This window comes from Gymnodraco acuticeps, unplaced genomic scaffold (genome assembly GCF_902827175.1).
Source record: "Gymnodraco acuticeps unplaced genomic scaffold, fGymAcu1.1, whole genome shotgun sequence".
Lineage (NCBI taxonomy): Eukaryota > Metazoa > Chordata > Actinopteri > Perciformes > Bathydraconidae > Gymnodraco > Gymnodraco acuticeps.
This window is the reverse complement of record NW_022991669.1, coordinates 422,706-437,611: the sequence shown is the minus strand read 5'-3', so window position 1 is coordinate 437,611 and position 14,906 is coordinate 422,706. Positions and strand designations below refer to the sequence as shown.

At 42.0% G+C, this 14,906-nt stretch overlaps 1 protein-coding gene and 2 long non-coding RNA genes across 3 annotated transcripts; 2 read left to right on the top strand and 1 right to left on the bottom strand.

The window, feature by feature from the left end:
• The first annotated feature begins 2,662 nt into the window (after positions 1 to 2,662).
• cstf1 (cleavage stimulation factor, 3' pre-RNA, subunit 1) lies at positions 2,663 to 7,044 on the top strand. Its single transcript, XM_034198653.1, has 6 exons — positions 2,663 to 2,810; positions 3,162 to 3,355; positions 3,438 to 3,715; positions 3,806 to 4,003; positions 4,547 to 4,937; positions 6,535 to 7,044. Exons 2-6 carry the CDS (start codon positions 3,187 to 3,189, stop codon positions 6,792 to 6,794), a joined length of 1,296 nt encoding a protein of 431 aa, XP_034054544.1. The 5' UTR covers positions 2,663 to 2,810; positions 3,162 to 3,186; the 3' UTR covers positions 6,795 to 7,044.
• Positions 7,045 to 10,433: 3,389 nt separating this feature from the next.
• LOC117534466 lies at positions 10,434 to 11,969 on the top strand. Its single transcript, XR_004567231.1, has 3 exons — positions 10,434 to 10,495; positions 11,039 to 11,144; positions 11,498 to 11,969. It is a non-coding gene; the product is annotated as an uncharacterized LOC117534466 (long non-coding RNA).
• LOC117534467 lies at positions 11,328 to 11,905 on the bottom strand. The gene is made up of 2 exons (XR_004567232.1): positions 11,847 to 11,905; positions 11,328 to 11,742 (listed from the first exon to the last, which is right to left on the bottom strand). It is a non-coding gene; the product is annotated as an uncharacterized LOC117534467 (long non-coding RNA).
• Positions 11,970 to 14,906: the final 2,937 nt, after the last annotated feature.

Below are 14,906 nucleotides of genomic sequence, written 5' to 3'. Positions count from 1 at the left end.
ACGGTCAGTAACAACACTTTAACACTTTGAATAATTATCTCTTCTAACAATTTTCTCTCAATAAGCACACAACGACTGTCTTTCCAACAAACAGATTGTCATCACAATGAAACACGTCCAGAAGAATGTCATGCAAAGCTCCATGCCTGCCTTCGACTCTCCCTGAACTGCTTCCTTAGCACCCGGTGGAGGGCGCAGTAGGCTACTCTTCAAATGTTTCACGAAATACTTACCATCATGTTTGGTTACTGTTTAACATTTTGGTTTACTTCATGTAATAAAATAATAACTTCATGGTAAGGCTACTAAAAATGACAAGGCTAAGTAATGTAATGCTAACTAACGTGCTCGCTACTCGTCGCTACTAGCTAGGTAGCTAACTTGACTATGTTCCATGCACAACATGTATATTACCTATGATATTACCTGATATGTCTGATCCAGCGACTCCTGGTCCTTTCATCAGACGGGAATCAATAGAAGGAGCAAGTGGTATGATCACTTTTATGACTACAACCTGGTACAAAGCACACAGGCATCTTGTAAAAGTGAATTTATTTTTAGCGATCTATAATTTATTGGAGGGAATAAATCAGTTATGAGATCTTCTTCTTCTTCGCTTTAATTACGAGTCTTATTATAAATCACCGAGCATGCCTGTGACATCACTTACGCGACCCAGAATGGGATTTGGGATTTGTAGTCTTTGTAGTAGCGTATTTTTCATAGTCTTATATTTCAGCAGTTTTACGACAAAATGTGACTTTTTTGACATGGAAATGATTGTTTAAGATTGACAAACATCATATGTGTAGTTCGTGGCACAATTCAAACGGGATCAAAAGATACGTGTTCTCTCTCCATTGAATTCAATGTAAATTTTTCGCTTCCGGGGTCCCATGGTCCGGAAGTAGATGGGCGTGACTTCGCCTCTCCATACTACAGCAGGCGAACCACGTCTGCGTTTCGCTGCATTCTAGGGGTGGGCGATACCACAAAATCTGGATTCGATCCGATACCAAGTATTTCAGGGCCAGTATCGCCGATACCGATATCGATACCGATACTTTTTTTAATGAAAATCGTCTTATGTACTTTCATATAGGGGAGAGCTGCATGACATGATTTTTGAGCTGAAATCATCATAAATAGACTAAATCTGAATTCATTTTCATGAATAAAGACAGGACAGTTTTTATAGACAAATACACGTTTTACTTTTGCAAATTTAAAGTGCAAACATGAAAAATAACAATACAAAGTGGCCAAAGTAGCGAACTGTCTTCTTGCACACATCACAGTTCGCTAAGTTTTAATGGCCAGTTGTGAAATTGCTCCACACAACGCTGCTCTTTCTCTCAGCCATCATGCGCGTGTGTGTGTTGCACTCGCGAGTCGCTGGCTGCTGCTGTCCTGCCCTGCTGGCTGCTGTCAGTCAGCTTGATAATCGGCGTTCAGGCAGGGAGCCTCGAGAAGAGGACAGCAGTGGAGAGAGAAGAAAAGAGCATATACTTGTGTTGGTCTGCACATAGTTTTTTGAAGAAATTGACGAGTAGGGGAGACGAGAAAAAAAGTATAACAGTATCGATCCTATTGGCTCTAGTATCGATATTTTGAAACGTAACGTAATATCGGAAGTATCGATATTTTGGGATCGATCCGCCCACCCCTACTGCATTCCTTGATCTCCAGTTATAACGACGGACTCCACCGCCCGGACCTAACGGAGCCGCAGTGGGCTAGCTCCGGGACGCCGGCTGGAGCTAGCTAAGCTACCAAGCACACAAACACCTGCGAACGGGGTTAACATGTATAATATTATCATTTTAGACTTCTTGGAAGTTCTGTTAGTACATTCAAGCGCACAGCACGACATTTTAATTGTCTGGTATTTATAACAATATTCCCTAAAAGGCACAATCACCACGAACACGGCTAAAGCTAAAGGGTCAAGTACAGTACTATGACTAACTAACGTTGTAGCCTCTATGGTTGTAGCCTAGCAGAGTGGACAAGTTGCTGTTAGCTGACAGTGAGGCATGTACATGACCACGCCCTAATTTATGCAAAACTTTAAGACCTAATATAAATAAAAGGGTCGTGTTAGAAAACAATTCACTAACAGATTCATAATTACGAAGGTGGAATCTAACTATATCGATAATAATATTTATTGCATCCATGGGTAAAAACCATAGACTGTGGTAGAACATGTTTTTTTCTGCTGTAAAGTTACATTTACATTTTAACATGGGGGTCTATGGAAATTGCTCCTTTCTGCAGCCAGTCCCTAGCAGTCCATGTATGAACTGCAGTGTGTGGCACTTCCGTATTGCCGTCCCGGCTGTTCCCCAGAGTTTGCTGCTTGATTTAAAGCAACAAAGATGTGCTCAATCCTTGGCAGAGGCACGTAGCTTTCCCTTCTTTCGTTCCTTTTTTATGGAGCACAGTAACAAAAAGCATATTAACACCTTAAAGTTAGGGGGAATGGACAGGAAGAAAGAAATACATAGTTTTACATTTGCTTCTATTTTGTTTCAGAAACAGATACTTTGTGCTGGATATGAGAGGACAGATCTGTTGTCGGTGTTTTTCTTCATTCCCCAGCCACTCTTTTGGCCTCGTGAACGTCTCATTTGCACCTGATACCGCTGTTCTTGTTCTATTCTATGTGGAAGTTTTACATTATCCGCAAATTCTGTTTACCGTGAATGCAACCTCAATCTGTAGGCTTGTGACGTAGGACTTGACGTATGACGCAAATACGTAACACGTTTGGATCCAGCAGCGCCATTGAAAGTTTTCAAAGGGTTGGACATGTTTATGTTTTATATGTGATATTCAGTTCATGTCTTCAGACTGCAAATGCTGCTGTGGCTGCACACTTCCGGCCAGTTCCGTTGTTTAACTCGCGCTCATACATATAGCGTTACTGCTGTTGTAATGCTCTCTTTAGCCGTCATCGTAGCAACAAGCTAACGGTGTTAGCAGCACTAGTTACGTTCCATTCATTAACGGTAGCTAGCTACCGCGTTATTGTCCCAGCTAACGCTGTGTTGAAACTTAAGGCAGACACGGGACTGCCTTGGGCACCAGTGTGTAGCATAGCAGCGGCTCGCACTCTCACGTGATTAGTGCTCACTCTGCTTCTTTTGTTTCAGCCCCCTCTGCTCAACCTGACCCATCATGTTCCGTCCCAAACCCACTCTGAAGGACCGACAGCACTTGTACAAGCTGATCATCAGCCAGCTGCTCTATGACGGATACACGAGCATCGCCAACAATCTGGTCAATGAGGTGAAGCCTCAGAACGTGGTGTCGCCCTCTGAGCAGCTAATGCAGCTGGCTAAAACAGGTAACATTGTCTCCTTCGTGTCTGACTGGTGTAATGGTCAACATCAAGAGCCCCTGATTGGTCATTATCCAACCTTTTTCAGGGATGGAGAATGATGACAGTGCAGTCCAGTATGCTATTGGGCGCTCAGATACAGTGGCGCCTGGTGTGGGGATTGATCTGGAATTTGATGCTGATGTCCAGACCATGTCTCCAGAGGCATCAGAGTATGAGACCTGCTACGTAACATCCCATAAAGGTCCCTGTCGTGTGGCTTCATACAGCCGCGATGGCCAGCTGATTGCCACTGGCTCTGCTGATGCTTCCATCAAGATCCTGGATACTGAACGCATGCTGGCCAAGAGCGCTATGCCTATTGAGGTGAGGCAGACCTGACATGAGTACACTGCAGGGTTCTTATCCAGCTGCTTATGTTAACTGTTTCTGTGTGTCTTAATGTCTGTGTGTCAGGTGATGATGAATGAGACGGCGCAGCAAAATATGGAGAATCACCCTGTGATACGAACACTGTATGACCACGTGGATGAAGTAACCTGCCTCGCCTTCCATCCGACTGAACAGATTTTGGCTTCTGGATCAAGAGATTACACCCTCAAACTGTTTGACTACTCCAAGCCCTCTGCAAAAAGAGCATTTAAATACATACAGGTCAGATTTTGTTAGTTCAACTATTTGGGTTTCAAATGTAATGAACCATTTGTCTTTGTTTTGGTAAATCAGGACCAAAACCTCTCGCCACCTGAACAGTTTCTTCCCCTCCGCTACCAGCCTCACAAACAAGGCCCGGCCCCCCCACTGCCACGACGCAGACTTTGTTTGCAACAATATGTTTTCTTTTTCTTTTTTTGTATTACTGCCGATTTGTATTCTATATTTTATTCCTTCTTATTCCATTGCCATGTAAATACGGTTATATTTGACTATATTTTGTATTATTTTTTATAATTTTCTAGTTCTCTAGCTGTGTTTTTAATTCTTGTTTTACTTTTATCTATGCACCGTGACACCAAGTCAAATTCCTCGCACGTGTAACCCTACCTGGTGATAAACCTGATTCTGAAATGAAAGTGGAGATGCAAAGTTGCATAGTAATGACGAAGCTGGTGTCAACAAGGCTAGGATTTGGCAACAGTTCACGCTGACTGCTATAAATCATTTGTAATCCGATCATCTCCATCTTTTTCGCAACAGGAAGCAGAAATGCTGCGTTCAATCTCCTTCCATCCATCAGGTGACTTCCTGCTGGTTGGAACGCAGCACCCCACACTCCGCCTTTACGATGTCAACACCTTCCAGTGCTTTGTCTCCTGCAACCCGCTGGACCAGCACACAGACACCATCAGTGGCGTCAGCTACAACCCCAGCGCCAACACCTACGTCTCCTGCAGCAAGGACGGCAGCATCAAGCTTTGGGATGGCGTCTCCAACCGCTGCGTCACCACTTTCGAGAAGGCCCACGATGGAGCCGAGGTCTGCTCCGCCATCTTCTCCAAGAACTCCAAGTACATCATGTCCAGCGGCAAAGACTCCGTGGTGAAACTGTGGGAGATCTCCACAGGCCGGACGCTGGTCAAATACACAGGTAAGGCTCAGATATACTCAACAGTCTGCCTTTTCTTTGCTCATGTTCCATTTACCTTCAATCGCTTGCACATTTTAAATTAAGAGTTTAGACACTTTATCAGTAGAAACAAAAATGTTGTTGGACATATTTACTGTCCATTCCGCCTATAGTTAACTTAATCTGTGAGTTTGTGTCACTGACTACGACTGTACGCTCCGTGTACACTTTTAATAGATTGTTTAAGTCGAAAATGACAGAAATTAGAAAACCACTTGCACCTCCATCACGTCCTCCTTGCGGCGAGGAGATGGACCCTTTTCCACCAAATCTGTTCCGTTCTAGTTTGGTGCTAATGGCTCTATAGTGCAGTCTATATAGCATTTGTTTCTGTACTCTGTAACATTCGGTTAAAAATACTAAGTATCAAACGACCTACAACAAGCAGATGCAAGGATTCTTTTTACAGTCACTTGATCACTTAAATTCAATCTGCATAACTTTTAGCTCGTGTCAGCCATCTAAATATGGTGTTTTCAACGCTCTTGCTCTTGTAACAAAGAGGTCTCATATGTTTAGTGGCACTACAAAGTGTGTTGAGTCGAGAACAATCACAAAGGATAGCTGCTGCTCAGATTTGAGTCCAGCTCTAGCCATGTTGAGGTGGCAAAGAAGAAGGAGGAGCGCCATATTTAAAGTCATACGCCCTTCAATAGACACAGCACAATGCCAGTGTACTTCCCCTAGAATGACATCCCTACATCTAGAGGTAGAGCTTTCTCTAATTCATTTCATACTGATTCATAAGAGAAAAGCATTAGCATGCTTAATTTCCATTAAATGCAACAACTTTCATCAGAAAACAAATATTTACAGTTTTGAAATGTCCCACACTACGTTCACCATGAGATCATTTAAACCATTAACATAAAATATATCGATTTAGCAGCTATTTACAGATAAGGTATGTTTTGGTTGTATAACCCTAAGTTGTTACCTGTTTGACAGAGATGATAAAATACACAGTTTAACAATGGACAGCTGATGCATTCTAATTCATTTACGTCACATTAAAATGACTTCTCCAAGGAAAGGATTTCTCATTTCAATAAATGCTTGTTTCACCAAGCCCCCTTTCCTCAAGCCTCTCCCTCGCCTCCTTCACTCGCATTTCACAAGGGGTCAAGTGTAGGACCAGGGGAGGACCTAAGTGACGCCACGCTGACAGCTCGCGTTAGACGGCAACAACCTGTCACTCAAAGGCTGCACACTCAATTACGCAAAACTTTAGGCATTAACATAATTGACAGTTTTTAAGGTTAAAAATGCCCCCGTGCATTAACAGAGAGATTAGCTACAGACCGAAATAGTTTTTGCAGCAGGCTGTAAACGGTGTATTTCTGCTGTAAAGTGGGACAGATGAACAGGGGTTGCCACTCACTGGGAGCCTCGAGTGGTCACTCGGGGAAAGCAACTGCAGTAATATGCTTTGCTCAGTATGGTGTGTATGAAAATATACCAATGTTAACACGTCTTTGCAGGGTTGATATTAAAATGAGTTAAGCTATGAACAAATCAGCTGATGGAGCTCTGATTTGATATGCACTGTGTGTTGCAGGCGCGGGGCTGAGCGGGCGGCAGATGCACCGGACGCAGGGCGTGTTCAACCACACGGAGGACTACGTGCTGCTGCCAGACGAGCGCACCATCAGCCTGTGCTGCTGGGACTCGCGCACAGCCGAGAGGAAGAACCTGCTGTCTCTGGGACACAACAACATCGTGCGCTGCATCGTGCACTCGCCCACCAACCCTGGCTTCATGACCTGCAGCGACGACTTCAGGGCCCGCTTTTGGTACCGCCGCACCACCACGGACTGAGACGCAGCCCCCCCTCCACTCTGCCAGGAGCGCACACTGTGCTGAGAGCTTGCTCTAATCATTTGTATTTCATCTTTTGTGGGACAGTACTTGAGGAAAGAAGAATTGAGTTGTCACTTCTCTGGAAGTTTTTGTCATATTTGATATCGTATGTTGTAGTTGACAGCAAAGTTGTCGCTTGTCTAGTCCACTTTCATGATTTCTCTTGCCTTTGTTGTTTTTCAGATTTTTAATAAACCATTAAAAAGAAGCTTCTTTTGTGTATTTAATGGTGAAAAGCCCCTTTTAGAACACATAATCACAGCTATAGTCATATCCTGTAGATAGTTTAAGACTACAGGGAGCACACACACACACACACTAATAATTGTAGATAAACATATTTTATAGACCAGGGGTGCCCAATACGTCGATGGATCGCAAAGGTAGTGTGGGTAGATCGCATGGCATTGAAAAAGAAATATATATGTATATTGTTTTATTTTTTTTAAAGTTAGCCCATCATCCATCCTTACTATGGCATTTGCCACTTGATTGATGTACAGGTAAGCCAGTCTGAGTTGTATTGTGCCATACGGGTTCATGCCGTTATGAGGGGGCCTCGCCTCCTCATCTGAAGCGCAAATGCGGCGCACTATTATGCGCTTATGCGGCGCAATTAGTGTAAGCGTGCCACACTTTATCTGCCGTTTAGTCCACAACACAGCCTGTACTTTTTAACAGAGTTTATATATTTGTGACCTGCTTGTATGTACTTACACAATAGGTGGAAGGTGGTTATTGTGTTTTTGACAAGACTAACTGTGTGTAATCCTGCCATACTTTGAAAAGTGTCAAATGTTCGGTACAAATGTTACGAAAATATAATTGTGCAAATATTAATACATTGCAAATATTAAGCATACTATCCTGCCCAGTAGTTCAACACTTTTAATCTCAATCAGATCCGATCACATTTTGAAATCCCATTGTTTGTGATCCAGGATCAGACAAGTCGGACAGATTTTATCCCAGTATTTCAAAGCAATTCAGGATCACCCTGATTCAGATTCAGACTTTTCAAGATGACTAGATCCTGAATATCAGTGCTTTAATCCTACCGATCTCCATCTAGTGGATATGAAAAATAATACAAGGAAGACAAGAGACCGCATTGCAGGGACATCTATAATGTCTAATTAATTATATTTTTAAATACATAAAGGACATAAAATCATAATGGAATTGTTATTAAAACAAATACTCCCACTAGGGTAACAATAAAACATTAATTCAAAGGCAGCTGGATCATCCAGGCGTGCTTTGAGGAGCTGAATTCTCAGTGAGGTTTCAGTTTGCTGAAGCCGGCACAGCTGTATTTGTTCTTCGGCCAGACGGATCTGCCCTCTCCGTGTCACGGCTCAGCAGAGTCTCGTAGGCATCATCCCTCTCCGTGTCACGGCTCAGCAGAGTCTCGTAGGCATCATCCCTCTGCTCTGGTTTTCTGGTGCGCTTGCATTTTCTCTTTGGAGGTGGCTCTTGCAGTGTGTCATCAGGCCTGGCTGAAGCTTCTGGATCCACATGGGTCAGGAGGACCTCATCTTCAATGGTGTGTGTCACATCAGGTGCAGTGACGACCTGAAATGAAAGTTTATCAATATACTTTATCCCCTTAATAAGATGATCACAAGCATGCAAGCTCCTGGACAATTGTAGTACTATAAAAACAAGGATGCTATATAAGAAATATAGCCATTGTAGTACTATCACACATACCTGCGACTCACCATCCAGGACAACGTTTGGTATTCCATGTAAAGATTGTGACTGCTGACCACCAATGATATCCAGTACCACATCTGTGTATTGTCCCCTTTTATGGTTTGCTACCCGTCTGTGGGTTTTTAGCCTGGCTGTAGTCTTTGGTAGCTTGCTGCTTCAAATTCTCCCACCTCAACCTCACTTGGTCCACCGTCCTCTTGTGTCCAGATCCTGTGGCATTCACATTGTCTGTAACTTCCATCCATATTCCGCTTTACTTTAGTCGCTCCACCCTCTCTGTTAAAGCTACCAACTATGGAGTCATAATTGTTCCTTACACCCAGCAGCAGTGCATGGGTCTCAGCAGATGTCAAATCAGGCCCCTTTTTGTCCCATCTTTCCAACTCAACGGTTTGGTCAGGTCAGCAATTAGTTTTTATTGGTCTGGCCGTTACTTGCGATCAATTACATAATTAACCACAGGCCCTAACCAATCTGGACATGCATTCCAGGTGTATATTTGCAATTACTATTTATTCAGAGACTCATAGGCCTACTGACTAGGGGTGTAACGGTTCACAAAAATGTCGGTTCGGTACGTACCTCGGTTTTTATGTCACGGTTTGGTTCGGTACAACAGAAAAAATTATCACAAAACATAAACAATTTTTTGGGTTTTTTTAATTATTATTAAACTGTGAATAATGTATTCACTGAAATAAATACAAAATATTATAAAATAAACATTAAGGTGCAGCATTTCGATGAACTGAAATAATCTGTATTTGAACTTTACTGTACTAGTACTCACAAAACAAACTATTAGTTTTGGGTTTTTAATTATTATTAAACTGTGAATATTCACTCAAATAAATACAAAATATAATAAAATAAACATTAAGGTGCAGCATTTCGATGAATTGTACTGTACTAGTACCTAAGCAGCCAGTTTGACATTATGACTTGCTTGTCATTGTATTTTCATGTTTTTTTAAAGAAAGATGAACTTGTCCACATTGTTTGCCGAAAGGGCAGATCTGCTGGCACTAACAATGTCTCCTGCTGTGGAGAACACCCTCTCTAGGGACGGAGGTAGCAGATACAGCCAGGTAGCGCGTTGCTAACATGGCAACATAAGGATATTTGGTGTTTGTAATAGCTTTGGCTCGGTCTGAACTCTGCGAGTGGTGGAGGCTTAAATGCTAGTGGGAGTTGGGTTTGCACTTCAGTCTTTTTTCTTTTGGTACCGGTGATATTCACGTTCGGGTGATGCCTTTTCAAATGAGTGTGCAAGTTTGATGTATTCTTTCACACACACATACGGGTATTGGGCCGAGGGCGACACCGTACTTCCGGTATCCGCCGTTTTACGCGAGGTGCAAGCAGGCCAAGGGTTTAGCCGTACACCGTCTAGGTGTTGCTAAGCTTCCTGTACTGAATATCATAGTCTATTGCCTTAATCAATATCTAGTCAACTCTAAAATACCACATATATGCAATGGCATGATAATATTATTGTGACAAGTGGGGTATTCACCTGGTGTTTCCAGAAATTAGACGTAGATGCAGCCAAAATTACGGTGGCCGGCAGGTGCAAACGCGGAACAACGGCCCAAAACGCATACATAAGCAGGAAACACCTGCAAATAATGAAATGAAAAACAAACAAACCCTGAAAACAAATACAACAGAAAAACGCTGCATTTACAGAAATGATGCAAACTAAATACAACACACAAACCCCGTAAAAAAACGCTGCAAATACCAAAATGATATGCAAAGTCCAAAGCACGTACAAATCCCAAAACACGTACAAAAAAACATTCCGGAAGTGCTCCAGGCCTCTAGGGGGCGCGCTACGTGGCACATATTGATGTCTGACCAGACATAGAAAGAACGAACAAGAGTGATGGAAATCGAGAGGAAAGAAAGTTCATTTAAGTGGAGAAAGATATAAGAAGGTAAGTTTTGTTTTTATACATAGAGCGTCATATTTATATAGCTAGCGTTAGCGTGCCTAACTACTACACCAGCTGAGGGAGGAGAGCTTCACGTGAAGAGAAGATACAGTGAGGGAAGAACATTGTTAAAAGAGATGACAAATCAAGTGCAGGCAAATAACACGGGCCATAGTGAGTACCGCGGAAAAAGGACATTTGAATTCTTAGCAGTTTGTTTATATGTATATATTTGTGTATAGATGTTGCAACTATACAGAGCTTTAGCAATTACCTGTGACTATGGTCATGCTAATAAAGCTATTGAATTGAGAGAGAGAGAGATGTGACAACATGTGAAGAGGGACAAAGTAATGACAGGAGAGTAGTGTGCATTAGACATGCTCAAGAACAAATATAGAGACATTCAAGGAGAGAGAGACAAAACACAGATTCAACGTTAAACATGATGTATCTTTCTATTTATTTAGCTAACCACTATTTAGACTATGTGTTTTTGATTAACTTGATTAAATGGATTTACTACATCAATGTATGTATTTTCAGGCCGCCATGTTGTGTCCTTTCTGTGGCCAACATCTGGGGACAGTTCAAGTGTTCTGTGGCTCCTGTGGCAAACATGTACAGTTTGTGGCAGAAGTTGAACACAACAGTAAGTTCACTTTTTGTATTGTATCTGTTTCAAATGCAAGAAATAAGGATTCAACACACTACTCTGTTTAGAATACTAATTGGAGATGCATACACTAGTTATCAGCATGAAGGACACGTTTTTTCATTATCTGTTTATGTGAAATATGTAGAAGCCATCATTACATTTTAGACCAATGCATGATTAAATACACAAAACAGCTTATATTATACATTCATAATTGTGTATTAGTTGTATCTTTATAGAGAACATTATACATTTAGAATCAGATTTTGAGACAGTGAGCGGCTGGGAAAGTCACACCGCCATGGGGCACAAACAGTTGCCGACGTGATGTTTTTCTTCATTCTCAGGCGTTCCATAAGGAGGGTCAGGAACTCACGCTTGGGACCACCAGTGTCCCCTCCATCCTCAGTTTGTCCCTCATCATCAGTGAACTTAACTGACGTCTCATGAGGGATCGAATGAGGCACCTTTGAAGCCGCGGATTGCTCCATCCCACACATTGGCTCTATTCATATTGAACCTGCTGCAAGATGTATTTGTTATTTTTGCAGAGAGTTCTGCAACAAAGTCCGCCGCAGTCAGGTATTCTGTGCTGGGAAAGACAAAGTGATGTATTGTAATATTAAATGATGAAGCTAGTAATAAGATTTACAGAATAGAATAGAAAAATCAAGTGGTAATAGTAACAATTAATACCTTTGCTCCATTTTGTCTTCTGGCTCAGACTGGCTATCAATAATGATAAGTGCATACACAGTTGTGTAGTTGCTGCAGTGAGAAGACAGTTGAATAATACTTTCAAATACATAATATATGCATGACAGTCATATTTACAAAAGGATGTCGATCCTCTTCCTGTTTTTCAATACATTGGGTTCTAAACTGACAACAGCACTTTGTCATACTCCTGCACAATCCTTGTAAACATTTGAAATGGATGCAACAAAAAATATCTGATCTTTGAAAAATATCTGTGGGTGTTTTTTGTATCGTCTTCACTAAGATGTCAGATGTTGTGGGTGTCATTTGTAAATGTATGAAAGTATAATTGTTCTGCTTCCTGGCAATGTTACGCACTGTGATTGGAGGCTATACAAACAAACAAATGTAAAATAAAGATACACAGCAAACAACTGTGTCACGATGCAACTGTCAACATCGTTTACCTGTAGAAGTGGTTCTGACCCGGGGCAGACTGGACCTCTTCCTGGAATGGGGTTGGTGCTGCATCCTAGTTTTACCCAGGAAATAAGTGCACACAAAGGTATTTATTGATTTAATGTTCACAAATTCAAACCTACATGGTATAATTACATTTTGAATTAGTCTTATCCGATCAGCGCTGGTTGTGGTGCCTGAGAGGTCTGATAAAGACCTTTTGGTAAACACTTTTTGGTGTCTATATACGCCGGGATCCGGAGTCATGGATGATCCTGCGCTCCTCTGTCCTGGATCGCGAGCCCTGGATCTTGAGTCGTGGCTGTGGTCCTGGATCATAGGTCCTGGATGGATATCATTGTGGATTCATCTTCCTATTATACACACATGCATTTCCAAACATTTGGACTACCTATGTTGCAAATGTATTATCTTTTCAATTTACACACGCCATCTATTACACGTCTGTCCGTCCTGGGAGAGGGATCCCTCCTCTGTTGCTCTCCCTGAGGTTTCTCCCATTTTCCCTTTAAACTGTGGGTTTTCTTCGGAAGTTTTTCCTTGTACGATGTGAGGGTCTAAGGACAGAGGGTCTAAGGACAGAGGGTGTCGTATTGTCATACTGATATTTTGTACAAACTGTAAAGTCCACTGAGACAAATGTAACATTTGTGATATTGGGCTATATAAATAAACATTCATTCATTCATTCATTCATAAAGATAAACAACAAATATATTCAAACTACTGTACTGTTAAAACATTCTGCTTCTTGTGGCACAAAATAATATGTTGACAATGTTTTATTTTACCCTGGCAAACTGTTGTCCATTCGTGGAGTGCTCACTTTTGGAACATTTGGAATGTCCCACACCTGCATTCACACAAATGACTGACTGAAATAAAATAAATTCACTTTAATTAAGAATAAATGCCACGATAAATCCAAACTGACCAAGGTACAGTATATTGTTGACCGTCCTTTAACTCTCACATTAGGATTTACATTGAAGCACAATAAACCAACTCCTCTCTGCACCTATAATATATCTATATGATGTCAAGAGTTACATTTAGGTGCACAGTGCTGTCTCTTGACTTGCAAGCTCTTTCACCAAACAAGCTAACGCTAGCTGGGTGAATATGACGCTCTTTGTATCAAAACAAAACTTACCTTTTTATATATCGTCTTTTTCCACTTAGATCAACTTTGTTTCCTCCGGCTTCAATTTGCAGCACTCTTGTTCGTTCCCTCTATGTCTGGTCAGACATCAATCTGTTCCACGTAGCGCGCCCCCTAGAGGCCTGGAACACTTCCGGAATGTTTTTTTTTTGTATGTGTTTTGGGATTTGTATGTGCTTTGGACTTTGCATGTGGTTTTGGTATTTGCAGCGTTTTTTTGTTGCGTTTGTTTTCGGGGTTTGTGTGTTGTATTTAGTTTGCATCATTTCTGTAAATGCAGCGTTTTTTGGTTGTATTTGTTTTCAGGATTTGTTTGTTTTTCATTTCAGGATTTGCAGCTGTTTCCTGCTAATGTATTTGTTTTTGGCCGTTGTTCTGCGTTTGCACCTGCCGGCCACCGTACAAATCGACGAAGGACACTTTCGAGGGTCGTTTTTCCATACATCTGCAGGCAGTCTGTAAGGGCAACCCACACAGCTCTAGTTTACGCTGGTAACGACCTAGAGCACACCCCTCAAGTCCAGAGATGTAATCCGAAGACATGCAGCGATTTCTTCGGTCGTTAATTCAGAAAAAAAACCTAGTGCGCTCTGCCTTGCTACGTTAGCTAGCTGTTTATATTTGCACTTCCAGGATATTTGCACCTCCAGGAAAATGGCGTATTTATATATATATATATGGCGCGTGTTGCATTGTGGGTAGCTCGTGACGTCACTGTGTGTGAAAGAATTGCCAGCCGCGTAACCAATTGTAGTTGAACAATGCCGACAAACAGCTTTGGTTCGGTCCACCTGTCTTTGTCCGTCATCCTTGTTCGTAACTGCGAAACCAAAATGTTCCCAAACCGGAGACTTCAATGATGCTGGAGGATTTTCGAGCTCAACTTTATCTGCGTTCGCCATTTCGACAGTTCCTCAAATTACTGACTAAATTTGAACGCATCCCTGTGACCAGCTCTCATAGTATGCCTCTCGTCCAATGAAATGACTTGCTCACTCTATGACGCGTTGAACCCAATGTGAGCAAATTACTCTCTACCTGAGATTACTTCCAAAAAGTTGTTCACGTTCTCAATTTTTTACGTTTAACGTTATATTCATTCGGTACACTTCGGTACACACGTGTCCACGATGCACATATCTTCAGAGAGAGCCGGTTGTTCACTGAATTCCAAACCAACAGGCCGGATGGAGTTATATTAGCCGACAGTGCCTACCCACTCCTACCATGGGTGATGACACCTTTTCCCACAGCCAACACTCCCTCACAGATGCGCTACAACAATGCCCATGGAAGAACAAGGTGTGCCATTGAGCGCTTGAATGGTGTACTGAAGAGGCGTTTTGCATGCCTCAACTATCTGAGAGTGGAACCCCAAGGAGCATGGCAAATAACACTGGCTTGTATTGTGCTAC